Genomic DNA, 21074 nt, shown 5'->3' with positions numbered 1-21074 from the left:
ATTGAAAATATTAAATAGGAAAATTTTTAAGCACTTTTTACAAAAAATTACCTAATTTAATTTTTTTTGCAAAAACTACCTTAAATGATATAAACGTTTGCAAAAAACTACCAGATGACGGAAACCGTTGGTTGACTGTTAAATGAGGCATTGACTTTGCATGTGATAAGCATGTGACAGATTAAACCCTCTAAAATAACAATTTCATTTGTTCTAACCTACAAAAAATTAAATTGACAAAAGGAGGGCATTATTTTCCTAAACTAAAAATAAAATCGTCCATGAACAAACCCAAAATTAAAATCAACCTTATCATTAATTGCTTTAGGATTATTCACAATTGAAGACTGGCCATAACGAACTATATATACTCCATTAATTACGGCGTCGTCTTAGCTTTGAAGGAGGAGTAATGGCCCGCAGTAGTTCGAAAATCCCGAATTCCTTCTATGATGAACTTAGCTTTGAAGGAGGAGCAAACATCACATTGTTGTCTATGATGAACTTTATCATCAGAACTACTAATACTTCTTCCATTAGCAGAAGAAGAAGCAGCATCATGGCTAAATCGCCTTAAACCTCCATTCAAATCATAATAAATATTTATTGAATTTAAACTCAAAGAATTTTCTCAATCTCTCTTCCACTTCCACCATTTCCGTATAATCAAAATTCCTTCTATGAAACACCACATTGGGAACAACTTCACCAGTAGAATCATTTCTTATTGAAGAGAAAATGAATTTATTGGTTGGGATAGCGATTTGATGATGATATTGATCATTGTGTTCCAGATAGATTGTAATTTGATGAGGTAATTCATAAAAATTAGGGTTGATTGCAATTGGGATTGTACCCCAATCTGTTTCTGTTAAGCCATTTAAGAATTTCACTCGGAAAAGAGTAGACAAATATCTTTGCCAATCAAACAATAAAATATCTTAATTTGATTTGGGGAATAATTAGTGTTCGAAAAGGAAAGGAGAAGAATCAGAGTTCTTGTGATTTCAAGGGGAAAGAGGAAATAATTGGGAAAAATCTTGTTTTCAAACAGAAGAAATCAATGCCTTAAGTAATCACGTGAGACACGTGCTGGTCAACTAACAGTCAACTAATGATTTCCGTCATCTGGTAGTCTTTTGCAAACGTTTGTGACATTTAAGGTGATTTTTTGCAAAAAAAATTAAATTATATAGTTTTTTTACAGGTACTATAAATTAGATAGTATTCAATAACTTTCCCTATTTAATATTTATATTTTAAGGCAAAGTTAGAATCCAAGTCTAAAGAATGGGTCTCAAGCTTGGGTCTAAAGGTAGGGGTTGGGTTCGATCCAAACCTCCATTTTTATTTTTTGAGATCCAGACCAAACACAAACCTATTGGGTCATACAAAATAAACTCAAACCCTAAAAATAGAGGCGAGTCCAACAAGATTCCCTAATTGCGTGGTACACAATATTAACTAAAAATTGTAACCATTGCTTTAAATTTCAAGGTAAATAATCGTTTCATATACTATAAAAAGACCATAGCTTAAAGAACAAAATTTGCTAAACATCCGGAATAGCCCAAGTACAAAAACCAGCTGCTAGTATGATGCATTTCTGAAATACTAATCAGCGGGGTTTAAGGAAATGTTAAAATGAACAAAAATGACTTCAGTTCATGTGATTAAATTTCTATCGAACAGCTAACTATATATATAAGTACAATACCGAATTTCTATCCTATTATCTCCTCATTGATAAGTTTGCAGTGGCGTTCAATCAGATATTCAAACTAGGATTTAAGTGCAACGGAAGAGTTTTCAATCCCAAGTCTCTGAATATATACCCTTTCCCAAATGGGTGGAGAAAATGCTCATCATCTAGCATTAAGGCTCTCAAGTATGCAAAGAGATTACTCATTATTGTTATGCTTCTTGTAGGGCATGAACTTGTGGTCTTTCGCAGTGTTCCTCCTCCTCTTCTTTTCGATAAAAGAATCTAGCTTACCAGAAGCCTGATCAATGACAAATTAAGTTAATGCGTAAGATAATTTGTTTTTTAAATCATCCAACCAGTCTAAAAAGAAAGCAAATGATGAGTAATACATACCTGAAGTTTATTGTACTTTTCAATGTGCAATTGTTTTCGGATATCAGCTGCAAAATGGAAAGCAAATCAGCTCGTGCTTAACACCACAATACAATAATACAGTGCAACAGCTTGAAAGTTTTTAATGTATTTTTCTCATTCTACATATTATACTGAGCTTATCACTATTATGGGTAAAATAAACGAGCAACTAAATGACCACATAATTATATCATATCTACAATAATAAAAAATGAAATTTAAACTATGAAAATATAATTTCTGCTGATCTTCTAACCCAATGAAATAAAGCCATAAACCAACATTAAAAGCTGGCCAAAAAGTCACTTTTCAAACACACCCTATCGATCTCAAGTGACTAGGCAAGTCTATTCTCCAAATGAAAATAGCAAGCCAAAAACCTCAATACCCTCCACTTCATTTGTAAATTTATGAATATTCTCAATTTGTAATATGTGAAAGTTCCCCACCCAACTTTCTAAAGATGCTCAAATGATTAAAGATGCTCTAATCTACAAAAACATGACACAGTTATAGACTTATAGTTATCCCAAGCCCAATCCAAATGCCTTGCTTCTATGAAGTACGGATATAAGGAAGCGGCCTATGATGACTATTATGACGCTTCAGTAAGTGAAACCCACAATCTACAATTCAACATATGAAAGGTTAAGTAATGAGTGGTGGCCAATGGAGTGGTCAGACAAGGAAAACCAAAACTGCCAAATTTGTTAGAATTTACAATTGGGCAAAATAATTCTTTATTGATACTAATACTTTATTTTTTAAGGACGACATCACTGTGTTACAGCTCCATGTTCCCTTTGCTATGCTTCCAATTGTTCATAGTTGCTTAGTGAAAACTATTTCTTTTTGGTATTTCCCCCTTTTTCAACAGTAGGTCTTTGTTAAAATTATTTTAAAATTATTTTGTCACTTAATTCATCACAGCATATTCTTTCATAACCCCACAAAGCACACTTCACATTGTCAAATGAATCTAGTACAGCACAAACAAAGAAATTAAGACCAAGAAATAGTCTTAATTCTTCATATTCATGTAAATCTACATTATTTATATTAGAACTTCGAATAAAATCAGAGTCAGTAACTAAGTAGGCCTTTAAAAATATCATGATATGCAGGAGGAGAGATCAGTTAGTAGTCCAAACAGACTAAAAGGAAATATTTAGCATAGCATTGACATTTGCAGATGGATATTAGTAAAAAGTAACATTGAATAGCACCAACAGATTGAACAAAATTAACAAAGCCTTCATCCAGTACAGCCTACAGGACAATAAGCAACTCCTGCAGATGCTTGATTTCATACTACTTTCACTCTTACAAAAGACACTTGAAATTGTCTTTAAGAAGTTGAAACACATAAAACAGCAGAGGATACAAATAATAATTTCAGTGAATAGGACAATTTTGGTGTGTTGAAGCCAGGAGCATAAAAGCTTGATTTTTTTCACTATAATTACACTTTGTATTTTACTTATATTTTAACCCCCAACTAAGGTGCTGTCAAACCGGCTAATCCAGCTGATACAATTGTGTACAAAAGGCGTAACAAACTACCATACTGAGCTGGCATATTTTAGCTATTTTTCTGTTTTAAGAAAAAGTTCCACAAGGGAATCTTTTTGTGTAACCACCTTTATTTTTGCAACAAGTTTGTTATGTTTTGGGGGCTTTATATACCCTTATGTAACAATGAGGAAATCATTCAGAAATTAATACACAAAAATCCTTCTCTCTCTTTTCTTATCCTTCTTCTGTCCTTTTCTTCTTTCTGTACGCTTCTGTATCTCTTCTCTTTCTGAAAATTCTTCTCTTACTCTCTAAATTCTCTCTCTCATATTCTGCTACTGTACTTATTCGGGTTCACCACATGTGCTTACATTAAAAATGATTAATCACAAAGCCCTAAAAGCTCGCTACCAAAATTTCACCAATTCCATTTCAAGCATTCTAATAAACCCCAATGAACATTGAATGCATCTTCACTATGTCCAATCTACAATATAGATGGCTATATACCCACATTGACTAAAATACAGAAAGAGAACACGAAAGAGAAGGAAAAAAAATTACATTTCTTGAGATAAAAGGGACGCTTTCCTTGCTTTACCGCTTCCCTCACCCTCCTTTTATGTTCAGAAAGAATTTGAGCTTCCCTCAGCTTTGATGAATTAGACCTCATTTGTTTGTCCTAAGAAAAAACCAAATGGAAATTTTTTATAGAAATATAGTAAGAATGCTACGCTTCAAGCTATAAGTATAAAGAAAATCAAACTACTTAACAGATGCTCATAACCAAATCTTTGGAGTAAATTACTTACAATCCATGAAATACGATCCTTCAATTCTTGAATGACTTCAGGGTCTTTTGATGACCCCAGCAGCTTCTTTAATTCCTTTAAAACCGACATTTTAAGATAATGGGTAAGAAATAAAGAGGATTTGCAACAAGCATAGCACCACAAGCACAATATACATACTTCTTTTTCAGCCGGAAGGTTCTCTTCATAGATGAAATTGTATTTCTTCTTGAACCTGCATTGTACACAAAGTTCTCTAGCATTATGATAACCAGTGTGACTCTCATCAAATAGCTTCAGCTGATTGTTAGATCATCAATTATTCAACAGTCATAGAAGTTTAAGCGTTTTAACTATAAAAAAAATATCAGCGCATGAGTCCAAGAGGCACCTATCCTTTTATACAGGAATCAGAAGAAATAGTTTCAAATCAAATCATTGTCAGCATCAATATCTTCACATATCAGCAATCATACAACTCTAGCAAATGCAATAACACAAAATTTTCAAACAGAATAAAAAAAAGCCTATGAGAGATGTGAAAATTCAAAAACTCAAAATAAAAGTAACAATTGGGTGCTCTAACTAGATATATAGAAGGATAACAGCCACAAAACGCAGGTCTAATCCAAAGAACCTTACCTCTCCTCATCGAATTCGCCACAAAGAGATTCAAAACGTGGATCACGTATCACCTGATTCAGCCAGATTACAAGAAAAAAATTACTTGTGATGAATAAATAAAAATAAGCTTGCACGTATCAACTCGAATTCCAAAAGGGAAAAAGAACATACAACCAAGAGAAATTATTGGTGAAAATATCAAGTTCTATACATGTGGCAGAAGTAAAACAAAACAAATGTGGAGTGGCAACAACTATAGATCAAAGAAGACAAATGTCTTCAGAACGCAGAGGATATGAAAAATACACTCCCTTCGTTCCTTAAAGTTGTTCCCACAAGGAATGTTCCGGAAATTAAGAAAAAAAGAATCTCTAAGATGGTGGATATTTAAGTAACAGAACGGAGACTAAAAGTTGCAACGAAAACAGAATGAAACAGTAGAGCAAGTTAAAGGAAAAAACAGAATGAAGTCAATCTCAATTATGTTATACAACATAGAACTAATAACAAGTTGAATTATTTTCCATGATCAGCAGGGAAAATGAAGGGCCAAAAAGTGTATGACACAGTGCTATAACACTCACCTTCTTGGGTACTTGAATCACTTCTCTGAATCTGCTAACAGGTTTCTTGCTACTTACCTCCATTGGCCTTCAATTAGAGAAGAAAAACAACAATCGATTTTTAAAAAAATAACAAAAGATAAAAAAAAATAAATTGATGAAGTCAAATTATCATACCTGTTTTTGTTAGCTCGCTTAGACCTTGTTTCAGATTTGAGCTTTTGGTGCAATGAAATGCTTCCATCAGCACGCGCCTTCAGCAATTCTTCAAATGTTACATCAGCAAGCTCATCCTCTATTTCAGCCTCTTCCTGAAAGGTATAGTGTATCATCCCAGATTAAAACAGGTGATCCTCACTTAAATTTCAAATGTATACATTGAAAAATAAAGGCAAGTCATAACCACTAACAACTTCACTTGCAGAATCATTCTCTTCATTTGAGGAATCAATCTCTTCCATCTCTTCAAATTTAACTTTTCTTGCAGGGATATGAGAACTATCAACACGGTTCTTCATTTTCAATCTAATGCCAGAGATACCAACAATTCACTACTACAAAATCAAATCGTCTATAGTTATTATACGAAAGTAACCAATCTATCCAATATCTACATTATAAAGTGGCCAATAGAATCAAATGCATCAAATCATTCACTAGCTAGCCTTATACTTCAGTAAAGCCTCCCCACTCGAAACGGCTTTCAATACTACCAACTATTAAAACAAAAATGACTTTCTAAGTTTATAAATGAAATGCACATTCATTAAATCATCAACAACAAAAAGAAAGTGTATTGAACTACAGAAGAAAAACACAAAAACAGGTAATCAATAATTAAACATTAATGTTTGAATCAGATATACTTGGCATTAAATTTAAAGCAAATGTGAAATATTATTATTCTTAGTACAAACTATAATTTAAGCACAACTAATTATTGAAAAAAAAAATAGGTTTTCAGAAACTTGGAGGGATTTTGTTAAAAAAATGAAGGACTAAAATCAAAGTTCAAAAATTGGGGAAATTGAGATGTTAAAAATCAGAATTGGGGCTTCTTGTCATAAACGAAGGTGTTGTCAAGAAGGAGATGAATTCATATACAATGGTGGTTTATAAATTAGGGGTTGACATTGACAATTAGGGGGAAGCGGATGTTGAAAAGTAAAAATTAGTTTTTTCTCGTAAAATCAAGGTTTTTGATAACAAGTATATGAAATACAAAAACTAAAATCTAGGCAGCATTGGCGCGTTACCTATTATTCCTAAATTAGGGTTTATAAAAACTGGAGGTTTTTTTAAAATAAATTAGAGGTTAAAGTTAGGGTTCAAAATAGGGGAGAAAGGGATGTTAGTAATCAGAAATTGTATTTTATGAAATGTAAATTAGGGTTTTGTTAAGAAGGTGATGAAATCGAAGAGAGGAAAAATGGAAGAAAAAAAGTTAAAACCGAAAAGAGAAAGAGGTACTGACCTTGAGTGACGCTTGAGATTGGCGCAATGGTGGCGAGGCAGGCAGGAAGGCAAGTGTCCTCAAGGATGGCGGTGAATGACGGAGTTGGGTAGTCAGTAGTTTTGCTCTGAAAATTGAAGATTGTAGATTGAAAATTGAAAATTGAAAATTGAAGATGGTGAGCCACTAGATGAAGGAAGAGTTGGACCATCAAGGGTTTTCGAACCTTTGTTCCGCGTACGAACTAGTTTACGAAATATAATAATAATAATAATAATAATAATAATAATAATAATAATAATGATAATAATAATAATAATACATGAATAAATAAATTCATAAATACATAAATAAAATATTATTATAATATTTATAATAAAAAATATATAATAATAATAATTATAATAATAATAATTAAAAATGGTACGGTTTGATCTAATTAATCGAATATCGTCTAGTTTTATATGGCCTGATCTAATCCGATCTGGTCTAGTTTTATCTAATTTGTTATGATCCAAAACTTTCTGATTAGTTTGAATAGTTTTGATCTAGTTTGATTTGATTCTAATAAAAATACGAATGAAGTTACAAAAAATTGAAGAGAATGTGCTCTTAACCAGCGAATATGTTTACATAACATTTGTTAATTAATAGAACTATTTGTTAAAATTGTTGGTCGATGCTATCACCTCACAATCTAGCTCTTTATTAGTTAACTAACTATTAAGAAGATGTTTGATATAAACTATTTGTTAGTTGTTAGATGTTAGTTGTTTGTTGTTTGTTGTTTGTTGTTTGTTGTTTATAAGAGAAGTAAGCCAAAAGTCTAGAATAATAACTACTTTACCACCAAACACTTTTTCTCATTTTACCACCACAAAGACCATGAAAAAAGCAAATTGTCAATCCATCCATTTGCTTTGTATCTATCTTAGTCTAATATTTTTAGGGTTTGAAAACTTTTAAAAATTTTTTATAAACGAACATTTTTTTAATCCTTTAAATTTATATTTATATATAAAAAAATTTAAAAATTTGTCTAAAATAATTCAATATTTTCATGATTTTCTTACAATAATCTCACCTATTGATTTACATGAATAATTTCAACTTTTATGGGGTATTTGCGTAGACCAAACTCGGGTAACCGAATGACCTACTATAACATGTTGTAATTTTTTAAAAGAAAAGATAAATTAGAATAAAATGTGTTAATAATATACAAGCTAAGGTGCACCATAGGATATGCTGCTGCCATGCACTTGATTCGTACTCTCCTCAAGTTTCTGATTTTTCCTCATACTCTTCTGCCACATCATACAAGGCTAACAACTTTCTGTTATGACTCTTCGTGCAGCTTCCTTTTGTTTGTATATATATTGTTTTTAGTCTTGTTATTTTTTCAAGATAGATAACATGGCAATATAATGCATTTTAATCTGTATGAATATTTTGAAATAAAATCTTCATTCCAAACTTTATCATGGTATCAGAGTGGGATTGAGATCCCTTACCTTTTGCTTTTTTTCGTGTATTCTTCAAGTAATATTTTTCTATTTTCTTTGTTCTTCTTGAATCCTTCTTTCTCTCTATTTTTTTTAAGTTTATGTTTTGTTCATGGCTTCTCAAATCAAAGCACTTCTACAAACATGGAGTCTGCTACACGAATTTCTTTTGATCAAACTCAAAATCCTGGTAGTGTATATTACATACATCCGTCCGATCTATCTACATTAAAACTTGTCACTATGCCTTTTAATGGAACCGGATTTGCTGATTGGAAAAGGTCTATTGTTATTGGCCTTGTTTCCAAGAATAAATTGGCCTTTGTTGATGGTAGTTTGCCAAAATCAGAAGATAATTCATCAAATCTTAAAGCATGGAAGAGATGTAATATAATGGTGATAGGTTGGATCATACTTCTTTAGAAATAAAAGTTGCTAAAAGTACGATGTATTATAACACTCCTAGGGATGTATGGATCAATCTTGAGGACAGATTTGGACAATCTTCCCCTACGCAAATTTATCATATTCAAGAAGATCTAGCTTCTCTCACTCAGTCCGAATCGAATATTCAAGAATATTATACTAAGACAAAGGCACTATGGGATGAACTAGACAATGTAGATCCTCTGTCCATGCGTTCTTGTAATGGATGTAAATATGACACAACAAAAAGAAATTTGAAGCAACAAGAAAATCGAAGAATCATCAATTTCTTGATGAAATTGGATGAGAATTACAGCCAAATCAGAACTAATATTTTGATGATGGATGAGCTTCCTAATCCTTCTTAAATTTATAGACTTCTTATGCAAGAACAAAGACACAAATAAGTCAGTAAAATGAGTGTCATTCCTACTGAGCCTGCTGCTTTTGTTGTAGATAAACGGAAGTTTCATGATAGGAACTATAAAAACGGCTCTCATTCATTCAATGAAAATAGAAAAAATAGTTATTTTTTTTAGCACTGCAAAATTTCCGGTCACTCTATTGAACGGTGTTTCAAGATCCATGGATACCCTAACTCCACCAAATCTCTTCCAAATAAGAAGTTTGCTGCAAATAGTGTCAATTCTGAAGAAAATGCTACACATATGGAAGCAGATCATTCTGGTTTTACACCTGCACAATATAATACTCTTCTTATGCTCCTTGGCAAGAAAGACACTGTGAATGAAAAAGAAATCTCTTTTAATGATGCTTCAGCTAATTTAGCAAGTGCTTTATGCCAATCTTCTTTTTATGATGATGTGCATTGGATAATTGATAGTGAAGCAACGGATCATATGTGCAACATTATCAAATTATTCCAGGATCTTAAAGATATTGGAGGAAATGACCATAGTATTACCCTACCAGATGGTAATAAAATGGTTGTCAAGAAAATTGGTGATGTGCATTTGAAAGAAAATGTGTTGTTTATTCCAGAAATACAATTCAACCTTATTTCTATCAGCAAGTTAACAGTTGATATTGCTATGCACATACTTTTCACGACTAACTCTTGTTATCTCCAGGACCATTCTATGAGAAGGTTCTTGCATCTTGGTAAACTTCACAATGGACTCTATTACACACTAGACAATATCCTTCTACCTACTCATGATGACAAAGCTTTTTCCCATAAAGCAATGCAAGCATAGTCACTATTGCTTCTAAAAGTTGCATAGAACACATCAAACTCTTGCATCTAAGGCTTGGTCATTTACCTTATTCAAGAATGAAATTGATTTTTCCCAACTTGGATGTAAAAGTTGTTCAATAAAATTTCATTTGTTCTATATGTCCAAAGGCTAGGCAAACTAGAATTTCCTTTCCTCATAGCCATGTAAAGTCTAATTCACCTTTTGAATTGTTACATATTGATGTGTGGGGACCATATACTAATTAAACTCACTCTGGTTGTAGCTTGTTTCTTATTATTGTTGATGACTTTTCACGCAACACTTGGTTGTATTTGATGAAATCTAAAGATCAAAGTGTGACTGTTTTGCAGCAACTTATTAATCATATTGAAACTCAGTTTCATGGTCATGTAAAAATTATTCGCACAGATAATGCCAAAGAATTGTGTGAAGGTGCTATGTTAAAATTTTATCATTCTAAGGGAATTCTCCATCAAAAGAGTTGTGCTGAAACTCCGCAACAAAACGGTGTTGTAGAGCGCAAGCACCGTCATCTTCTTGAAACAACACGAGCTCTTTCTTTCCAATCAAATTTACCTTTGAGTTTTTGGGGTGATGTTGTCCAATGTGCCACATATTTAATAAATCGAATGCCTCTTATATCCATTGGTAATATATCTCCTTATGAAAAGTTATTTAGGCACCTACCTAACAATGATCATCTTAAAACCTTTGGATGCCTATGTTTTGTTTCAACTATCAAACAAGGGAGATCTAAATTTGATCCTAGAGCTGAGAAGTGTATCTTTCTTGGATATCCTTATGGGCAAAAGACCTACAAGGTCTACAATCCTAGCACCAAGAAACTGATTATATCTCGAGATGTACATTTCTTTGAGCATCATTTTCCATATCACTAGCAACTCTCTACTAATGACACTCCTTTCCCTTTTTACCTACCTACCTATACCCCTCATTTTCATGTTGATGCGTCATACCCTAACCATCTACCTTTTGATTTTGACACCTCAAATACTACTACCTTTTTTCCTTTACCCACCGAAACCCACACTACCTTACACAGTCCTTCCCATTTCCCTACTGTTTCCCATGATAATAATTCTTGTCCTTTACCTATTGTCTTACATGATACTCTTTGTCCTTTACCTACTGTTTCACCCATTAACTCAAACAATCCTCCTATATCACTCCCTCTTAGGCGTTCTTCCAGGTCCTCCTCTAAACCCAAACATCTTCATGATTATTATTGCAATCTTATCAGTTACAATGACTTACCTACTTCTCATCAACTTTTCTTGTCTTCTCAAGCTCAATGGAAAGAACCTAAATCCTACGTCACTGCTTCTAAAGATCCAGCTTGGGTGAAAGCTATGCAAAATGAGTTTAATGCTCTTGATTTAAATAATACTTGGGAATTGGTTCCGCTTCCTCCAAACAAGAAAGCTATTGGCTCTAAACGGGTATTCAAAATTAAGCTTAAAGCTGATGGGAGTCTTGAACGGTATAAGGCTCGATTGGTGGCTAAAGGGTACACTCAAGAGTATAGTACTGATTACCAAGAAACATTCTCACCCGTAGTCAAAATGACTACTATTCGGTGTCTTATAGCTATCGCTGCTCATAGAAAATGGACTCTTTATCAACTAGACATCAATAATGCTTTCCTTCATGGTGATCTCCATGAAGAGGTTTATATGATCCCTCCTAAAGGTTTTTCTCATCCTCCCAACATGGTTTGTAAGCTCAAAGGGTCCTTATATGGACTCAAACAAGCGTCTCGTTAGTGGTTTGCCAAGTTAACTACTGAACTTTTACATCAAGGTTTTGTTCAAAGCAAGAACGATTATTCTCTATTTGTGAAACATACCGCTGATTCCTTTATTATGGTCGTTGTCTACGTTGATGATATAATATTATCTGGGAATGACACCTCTCTGATTCATCGTTTGAAAGCCCATTTACTTAAAGTCTTTAGTATCAAGGACCTTGGCAAGTTGAATTTTTTTCTTGGACTTGAAGTCTCCTATTTGGATGAAGGCACGGTTCTCTCTCAGAAGAAATTTACCACCGAACTTCTTCAAGAGAGTGGCATTACTGATTTCAAAAGAGCCCTCACACCTTTACCTGTTCATCTCAAGCTTCAGCATTCCAACTCCCCTCTTTTTTCTAAACCTCTTCTATACCGAAGTCTTGTTGGAAAACTTAATTTTTTAACCCACACTCGACCTGATCTCTCCTATGCAATACAAACTCTAAGCCAATATATGCAACACCCCACAGACCAACATTTTGATGCCTTAACCCATACACTCAGTTATGTTGCTCACACAGATGGCCAGGGCATTCTTTTGAAAGCATATAATAAACTTAATCTTCAAGCCTTCTCTGATTCGGATTGGGCCTCTTGTATTGATACTAGACGCTCCATCACAGGGTATGTTCTTATGCTTGGTCAATCTCCTGTTTCTTGGAAGTCCAAGAAGCAAAGCACTGTTTCCAAGTCATCTTTTGAGGCTAAATATCGTGCCCTTTCCTCTGTTGCATCAGAGATTACTTGAATTGTTCGCTTGCTGGGTGACCTGGACTTGACTCATTTACAGCTGGTTACTCTATTTTGTGATAATCAGTCAGCTATAAATCTTGCTCACAATCCTATACAGCATGAGCGCACCAAACACATAGCCATAGATTGCCATTTTACCCGTGAAAAGGTTCTTGAAGGCCTCCTACACCTCGCTTACATTCCTACTAATAAACAGCTTGTTGATCACTTCATTAAGTCTTTGCCTCTACTCAACTCCTTCCATTATTGTCCAAACTTGGTGTTTATCGCACCCCAAGTTTGAGGGGGGATGTTAATAATATACAAGTTAAGGTGCACCATAGGATATGCTGCTGCCATGCACTTGATCCGTGCTCTACTCAAGTTTCTGATTTTTCCTCAAACTCTTGTGCCATGTCATGCAAGGCTAACAACTTTGTTATGACTCTTGGTGCAACTTCCTTTTTTTTCTTTGTATAAATATTGTTTTTAGTCTTGTTATTTTTCCAAGATAGATAACATATTAACATGACAATATAATGCATTTTAATTTGTATGAATATTTTGAAATAAAATTTTCATTCCAAACTTTATCAAAATGTCGAAAAATGTCGAAAGAATGTAAAAATATTTTTGAACTTTTTATTTAAATTTAAAAATTTTCTCTAATTTTATATTAATTTTCAGTTTACTTTTTTGGTAAATATTTTGTGATAGCAGATCATCCAGTTACCGTGTTTACTCTAGGAAAATACCCCATAAAGTTAAGATCATTTATAATTTATCAATAGGTGGAGTTATTATAGGAAAATTATGAAAATATTGGATTATTATAGTTAATTTTTCCAAAAAACTTTAGGTGGTGTTTTCAATTAGCATTCACAAAATTACCTATAAATCAAGTCATTTGACTAAAATAAAAAATTTAATTAAAAAATTTCCTTTCCCGCCTTTAACCCCTTCCCAATTCTTCTCTACCCTAGCCCAACCCCCAACACCGTATGCGTTGGCTAAGTGCCAGAATCTCCCCCACCTAAGCAAACGCCCTAATAAATTTGAAGTGGTAAATCAAGTTGGGCGAATTGAATTATGGTGGTAGGTTGTTAATAAGGTGGTTCACGACTGATGATGGATTGTTTATAGGGTCGTACGTGGGTAGTTGTGTTCGTTGGGTTAGGGTGGTCAATTTGCGCTGCGAGTGGAGGGAAAGGTGTTGTTAGCTAGTGTTTGTTAATGTGGTATCTCAGAGTGAGTCATTAATAGGGTGTCGAAGTGGAGGTGGCCAAAGGCAGGAGGTGTTTGTTAACAGAAGGTTGGTGTCTTAAGGGAAAGGGGGGATATGGATTGGTCGGTTGGTCGCAAGGGCTAGGAGGAGGAGAGGGAAGGGTAGTAGTGGTCAGAAGGTTTGGGGGTGGCTTGATGGGAAATGCAAGGAAGATGGGTGGTCGCTATGGTGAGAAGGGGTTTGAGCGTTTCTATTTTTTGGGAAGTTGATCTACAATTGTTGGCTATTGACAGCTTAAGGATGCTAGAGGAAAATAATCCTAGTTAATTAATTGTTAGAAAAAAGTAAAGAAGTTGTATTATTTATTGTAATTTTTCTTTTTATGTAATTACAAACAAATTTTATGTATTTATTTTTAATTATTTTCTTTACTAATTTCTTAAATGTTTTTTGAGTATATGATACACTAAGAGAATGAAAAAAAATAGCAAGAATCAAATTTATGATCTTATTTGAGAAAATACTCTTTTCTGTTGCACTAACTTTTTGTTGTTTTCCTTTTTTTCATATATTTGTTTATATTCTTTAGAAATTTTGATACATAAATAAACAAAATTGAGGAAAAGAAACATGATATAGAGGGAAACTAACAAAATTGAGTTGGCTTTATTGTGGCTTTACAGAAAGTCGAGTAAACTTTTAGCTTTTGTCTCAAACTAGATTACTATGTGTTCTAAAACACACAATAAACTTTGAACGACCGTCATTCATTAATAGGATGTCCAATTCAGACTTTAAAGATGGCATTATAAATCTATCATCCAGACTTTTCATCTATAAAACGGACCATGAATTTTCAAGATCTATCGTTCTGAATGCCCAAAAAGATAAACTTGATTGATTAGAATATTGATAACCTCTAATTTAAAGTTTTCAAGATCTACCACACCATTCACCATAGTTGTACAAAGAAACTAGGGGTTGTGTCCCTTAGCTTGTGAGGCCCTCTTTTGAGCTATTCTCATCTTACTCAATACTCAGGACCATGTACTCATAAATTGATATAATGATTTGCTTTAACCAACAAACCCACATGTCTACCAATTTTTAAAGGCCATCCCCCAAACATCCCCCTCCAAACACCCCCACAGACAATAATGAATAAGAAGCATTCATCTGTACAGTGTTATGAGTTTATCTTTTGACTTTGCAAGGCATGCAAGATCATTTCAACCATTCAACACAAAAAACTTATTAAGTGGATCATACATTGAAAGACTTATTCCTATTCCATTGTAGTTGTTGTTGACACTTTGGCACTAAAGCAAAAACTGAATGGAGCTAGTTTTTGGGTGCCTCTCAAAATAGTTTAATTTGTTAGGATAATTTTAGCTTATTTAATTACAAATAGATAATTGGATGGAAAATTCATCTAATTTAAAAATTTGGTAAATTAGCTAGTTGAAACAATTTGTTATGAATCAATTTACTTACAACAATTTGCTCCCACCAAGAGGTCCAAAATACACTCATCAAATTAGTTGATCAAATCAGATGGTCAATTACTCCAACTAGCTATAACTATTTGCCAAATATCCTATATATACAATATTTTTAATCAGATAGTCAAATTATTCCTAACTGTTAGATGCAAACAACTTAGTTGTCCACAAGTACTTTTCACTTATCTTTGGCTTCACTTTGTTCTCATCAAATTATATGCACTTTTTACTTATTTAAAGTTGCACATTAAATTTTCTACGTAACGTCAATGGAAAACAATTAATTTATTAGTTTTATCACTAATAAGGGCAAAGACGTTGCGTACATTCGACCCTTTCAAATCCTACTTTAAATGAGAGTCATTTAACGACATTGAGGTGATGAAACGGTACGGTTAATATAAATACTATATTTACATCAAACTAGATTAGAAACATATACTCCCTCCTATTCAGCTGAACTGTCCCATTTGACTTTTCACACTTGCCGAGGCAACATTTTAACTCTTAATATCTCAAATTATGCTTAATTAAAAATTATAAAAAGTTGATATTAATAATTTTTGTATTGAGATGAATCAAACAAGATCCCATATGACTATGTTTTAACTTATAGATTAAGAGTAAAATACAAATTAAGAGTGATAAGTGAATAGTGCCAAAAAAAAAATGGGACAATTCAGCTGAATAGGAGGTAGTATAATATAATTACGCTCTTCTTTCACTCTTCATTGAATTTTCTAAATTCACATAATTGATACTTTTACACTTCAAAAAATAGGTCCCATACCACGAGAGTTGTTCCTCACAATATACCTAAGACTCTAAGAAGTGGGTCTTTAGATTATGAATAGAATGACAACAAAGTGAAGCCAAAGATAAATGATAACTACTCCACTTTCTATGTATGTCTAACAGAAGAAATAGGTCCTAACGTCTAAAACATTGTAGGGTTTTATGACCACAAAACTTTATAATTATTTTAAAATTACTTAATAATAGAATCTAATTTATACATGCCTTGTGCTTCTCATCCCAACTCACAAGCCAAACTAGTTGGCATGTGAGGATTATTGTCCTAATTATTGAAACCAACATGACATTTTTATCACTATTATTTCCATACCATATACTCCAAAGTGCAAATGACCCTCCTTTTGTTTTTAAGGTCAATGATCCCTAATTTTATTGGACAACACATAAATAATTATGGTATATACACATCATAATTAAATTACATGTTTCCTCATCATCATGATTCATGACCAATGCATCATATGAGGGTGACACTTTCTTGAATGCCTAAAGTAAACTATTTCTCTTACACTTTAGGGATAGAAATGAATTTATTAGTTAGTCCCAACATTTGCTCTCCCCTTGCTAAGGATTTATGTTCACATGAATATTTTGTTTAAATTATTGAAGAGCTAGCTAGCCAACCTTATCCCACCAATTGCTAACCTTGGCTTAATTTTTAAGGCCAAGTTTGTCTAAAAAGTAGTTTTCCATGAGCAATTATGATTTCATCTATAATGGTACAACTACTAGCCTAGAATCCAACATCCATGAAATAATGCTAGCATTTGGATTTTATAAAATAGAGAGCCTTGATCAACCATTATATTCTTACAAGAAAATTTCATTATATTAATATCATTAAATGACTCCCATCTAACTAGTGTGGAGTTCGTAAGGGTCGGTTGTACGCAATAATACCCTTATTAATAATAATACTAACAAAGAGGTTGTTTTCGAGTGACTCTTAATAACAACGTCATGTGCAACATCGATGCACATAATTTAATGAGTTATTTTACTTTAATCCATTATAATTCAAAATCAAAGAAATATAAATATTAGGGCCATTGAAATAATGAGCATGGAAATGGTATATATTTATATACTTGACAATAATTTATCAATTAAGTCATTTTTATTTAAGCCAAATGGTTAAATATTTAAGCGCATATTTATATAAAACAATGGAATTATTATTATATGATCACTAAGATATATTAATAACGATAAGTATTAGTTTTTTTTATTTAAACATCACATAATATTATTAAAGTCTAACTCTTATATCAGGTTGAAAATAAAGGTATTATTATAACACGTAAATTTCGTTAGTCTTACAATCATAAATGTTAAATATTGACAACTAATTATATAGAGTACTGTAGTATTTGTTCATTAAATCTCTTTTTCTACTATATGACAAATTTGTCTTTATCGTGAGACGTTACATACTTACATGAAGTTCATTGAAAATATGGATGGCGTTTATAATTTAATTTTATAATTAATGAGAGTAATAATTAGAAATAAAAATTTATAAATGATAATTATTGATTGGAATAAGTACTATTTATTATTTTTTGAAATTATAAAAAGGATAAAATGGTCTAGTAAAAAAAGAGAAGAGTTATAATTAGAACACGCGTACAATTAATATGAAAAAAATCTAAAATTTAAGGGTTATAAATATAAATATGTGAAATCCTTTTAGTAAAATGCGTCAAATAAATAAAGCTATTTTTATCAAAAAATATTTCAAAATTAAAAGATTAATAATGAAAAAAACTTTATAAAATTTATATTTGAGAGTGAACGAACTGTTAGAGTTGTCACCTCTAACAAGCTGATATTTTTGAGTTGTAATTATTTATTATTTGAAATTGATTTAAAATTTAATTTTGGGAGGGATAGAGATGGCAAGAGGCTTAATCATACAAATTTTGTAAGTTCTGAGTATGAGTTGGAAATTCGAGACAACGTTAGCCTTGCATTGCTACAACTCTAAAAGAAAATAGTTTTAAGCAACACAAAATAACAAAATTTGTTAGAGTAAGCATCAAATCACCTTTGTGTGGAGGGTTTTTAAAGTGCCGTGATGAAGGTACAACGAAAAACAAGTATATAGTGCATAAGGGATTCGTTGATCAAGGCTTAAATAGAGGGAATGATTGCTCAAGCAAGGCAACTGCTGGCACAAAGTACAGGAGGTGCTGAAGCCTGCTCAACTGGTCGAGCAGGTTCAGGGAGACAGTAGCTTTCTGAAGTGAAGCTCGACCGGTCGAGCAATGCTGCTCGGGTCGAACGAGCTACAACGGGGTTATTTTTTGTTTCTGTTTTTGTGCCGATTTGATTGGGATTTAAGCCCACTTGTGTTTAGGGCTTCTATTATGTGCTAGGCTATATAAGAGAGGCTTAGAACATTACTATGAGTAAGAGGCGAGGCAAATACACTAGAGAAATTATGACATTGACCATTAAAGTGTTCTCCTTGTATTATTGCCATTTGATGAGTTTCACCATTAAAGGTGAAACCTTTATGGGTTAAGAGTGAGCTCTTAACTAGTGTAAGTTGAGTCATTAGTATAATTTTGATTATATTAATAATAAGATACTTTATTTGAGGAGGAGGTATCACTTGATACCTCATAAACACATTGTCTTTGCTTGCTTGTGAATCTCTTGTTTATACTCTGTTTTTCTACTCATCTTCTACTCATAGTTCTACCATTATTGGATCCGAGCCATTCTTTTTCAAAATTGTTGGACAATGATCGATACCTACTTATAGTAATATAGTGGCTATTCTATATTCTATTTTCAATCCTATAAAAATTATTGAAAATTAAATATTTCCTCTTATATTTATTAAGTTGATATATATACTTTTGTTTGTTTAACAAAATCATAAAAACCTTAGGATTTTTGAATTCCTAAAAAGTAAGACGTCTTATGCTTTGTAAGAATTCACAAACTGTAATGATCGTTTGTTATATGAAATTTCTACTATATTTGAAATTTTCTAGTGTTACATAAAAAATTTGTTAAAAAATACACTACAATTTAAAAACCTTTTTGCGACAAAGGGTTTTTGTCACTAATTTTGTTACTAAAGCCATTTGGCAACAAAAAAGGCGATAAAACCCTTTGTCTCTAAATTTTTGTTGTCATAAGAAAAATTGTCGCTAAATTGATTTTCAGGTTTTTAAAAAAAAATAAATATTTTCCATTATTTTTTAATTAATAATAGTAATTATTACTATTATTATTTAACAATAATAACAAATATTCATTTTTTTTATTAATAATACTCAAAAACTATATATAAACAACAAAAGTAATTAAATTGATATTCAATAAATACATTAATCTTAAATAAAAAAATTAAATATATATTACAAAATTTTTTACATTAATGTATATACAATAATAAAAGTATAAATACAAAAATTAGAAATAATAATGTATATACAATAATAAACGTATTACGAAGAAAGTCAAAAAATAATTAACAAAAAAACAACAACTTTTGGCTCTAAAACACAATAAATTTGTCAAATCTGAAAAAAAAAAAAACAAAATGTAAAAAAAAATTACATCCAAAAAACGAAATACAACATAAATTCAAAAAAATGAAGATAAAAACAACAACATTGTGCACCAAAAAAAGAAAAACAACCTACAAAGTACAAATTCGACATGCATGAACAATGAATAATATGAACAAACATTAGCCGGATTATATGATGAGAAGTAGAGAGAAGAAGAAAACATGTGAAAAGATGTGAACAAAATGACAAAATTTTACAAGAACAACTAAAAAATAGTTCAAGTAAGAGAATACCTGTGAAACGAGAAGAAGAATACCATCGGAAAATAGCCAGAGACCTGCCGGATTATATGACGAGAAGTAGAGTGAAGGAGGAGAATAAGTTAGTAAGATGTTAGAGAGAAGTTGAAGAAGGTAAATGGTTTGAAGAATGAAATGTTAAGTTAAAAAGTTTGAAGAATGAATTTGAAAAAATTTGAATTGGATTCCGGAATTTAAAAGCTAGGTAACCTTAGCCACAAAAGGCTTTGTCGCATATTTTGTCGCTAAAATGAAGCTTTGTCACCTATTTTGTCACCAAAATGAATTTTAAAAGTGCTGCAGTTCTTAGTGACAAAAATAGTGACAAAATTTATTTTAGTGACAAATTAGGCGACAAAACTCTTTTGTAGCTAGGTGGTGACAAAAACTTTTGTAGCCTTTTTTGTCATTATACATCTCTCCTCGGAATATGATTTTGTCTCCAAATTGAATTATTTTTGTAGTGATAATTCCTAAAAATTCAACGTGTTTCTGCTAAGAAATTGTCGAATTTGTAAAGGGGACTTTAAGAGGGAAGTACCTCTGAATTAAGAAAGTGAGATGATCTGACCACCGAGAGTGGTGTACCTGCAACCACAAAGAAAGACTAAACCGGGGGCTGATGTCCCGAAAATCCCTCCGATGCTTAAGTCAGACCGAAAAAGGTAAGTAATAAATATAATAATGAGTATGAGAGTAAAATTGCGTAACCCGATTTCTGTAGAAGGATGGTCTATCTATAAGAGTTTCAGTAAGGAAGTTGTAACTGTTGGTTGGTTATTTCTATAGTGCTACCTTGTGGAGAACGTGACCATGGAAGTGACATAGTGGCAGCTAGGGGTGTTCCCCGGTCCAAACTCGGACCGGACCGGCCCGGCCGGAACCCCTTGGATCAAAATTTTGAATATGCTAAGACCGGAGACCGGGCCGGTTCCATCCGGTCA

The 21074-nt window shown here is 32.4% G+C and overlaps 1 protein-coding gene across 6 annotated transcripts; it reads right to left on the bottom strand.

Annotated features, from left to right (window-relative positions):
* Positions 1–1460: 1460 nt before the first annotated feature.
* LOC130804795 (uncharacterized) lies at positions 1461–7293 on the bottom strand. 6 transcript variants are annotated; one of them, XM_057669394.1, is made up of 10 exons: positions 7087–7293; positions 6016–6163; positions 5790–5923; positions 5634–5700; positions 5068–5120; positions 4606–4660; positions 4447–4521; positions 4199–4316; positions 2099–2145; positions 1461–2003 (listed from the first exon to the last, which is right to left on the bottom strand). In XM_057669394.1, the coding sequence occupies exons 2-10, from the start codon at positions 6049–6051 to the stop codon at positions 1902–1904; spliced, it is 687 nt and encodes a 228-aa protein (XP_057525377.1). In that variant the 5' UTR covers positions 6052–6163; positions 7087–7293; the 3' UTR covers positions 1461–1901. The 6 variants fall into 6 exon arrangements, with proteins under 6 accessions (XP_057525377.1, XP_057525378.1, XP_057525376.1 ...); XM_057669395.1 differs by having other exon boundaries at positions 6016–6137; XM_057669393.1 differs by having other exon boundaries at positions 6016–6166; positions 7087–7292.
* Between the last annotated feature and the right edge of the window lie 13781 nt (positions 7294–21074).

This window comes from Amaranthus tricolor, chromosome 17 (assembly GCF_026212465.1).
Source record: "Amaranthus tricolor cultivar Red isolate AtriRed21 chromosome 17, ASM2621246v1, whole genome shotgun sequence".
Lineage (NCBI taxonomy): Eukaryota > Viridiplantae > Streptophyta > Magnoliopsida > Caryophyllales > Amaranthaceae > Amaranthus > Amaranthus tricolor.
Note: the sequence above shows the minus strand (reverse complement) of the source record. Positions and strands in the feature narration are given on the sequence as shown.

Bases quoted from the DNA above. Each gene is read 5' to 3' on its own strand.
- LOC130804795 (XM_057669392.1), bottom strand. From the start codon at position 6,130: ATGAAGAACCGTGTTGATAGTTCTCATATCCCTGCAAGAAAAGTTAAA. The intron at 5,701-5,789 runs GTATGATAATTT...CTCTAATTGAAG, and splicing joins AAGCGAGCTAACAAAAACAG to GCCAATGGAGGTAAGTAGCA. The intron at 4,317-4,446 runs GTAAGTAATTTA...GTTTTTTCTTAG, and splicing joins AGGATCGTATTTCATGGATT to GACAAACAAATGAGGTCTAA.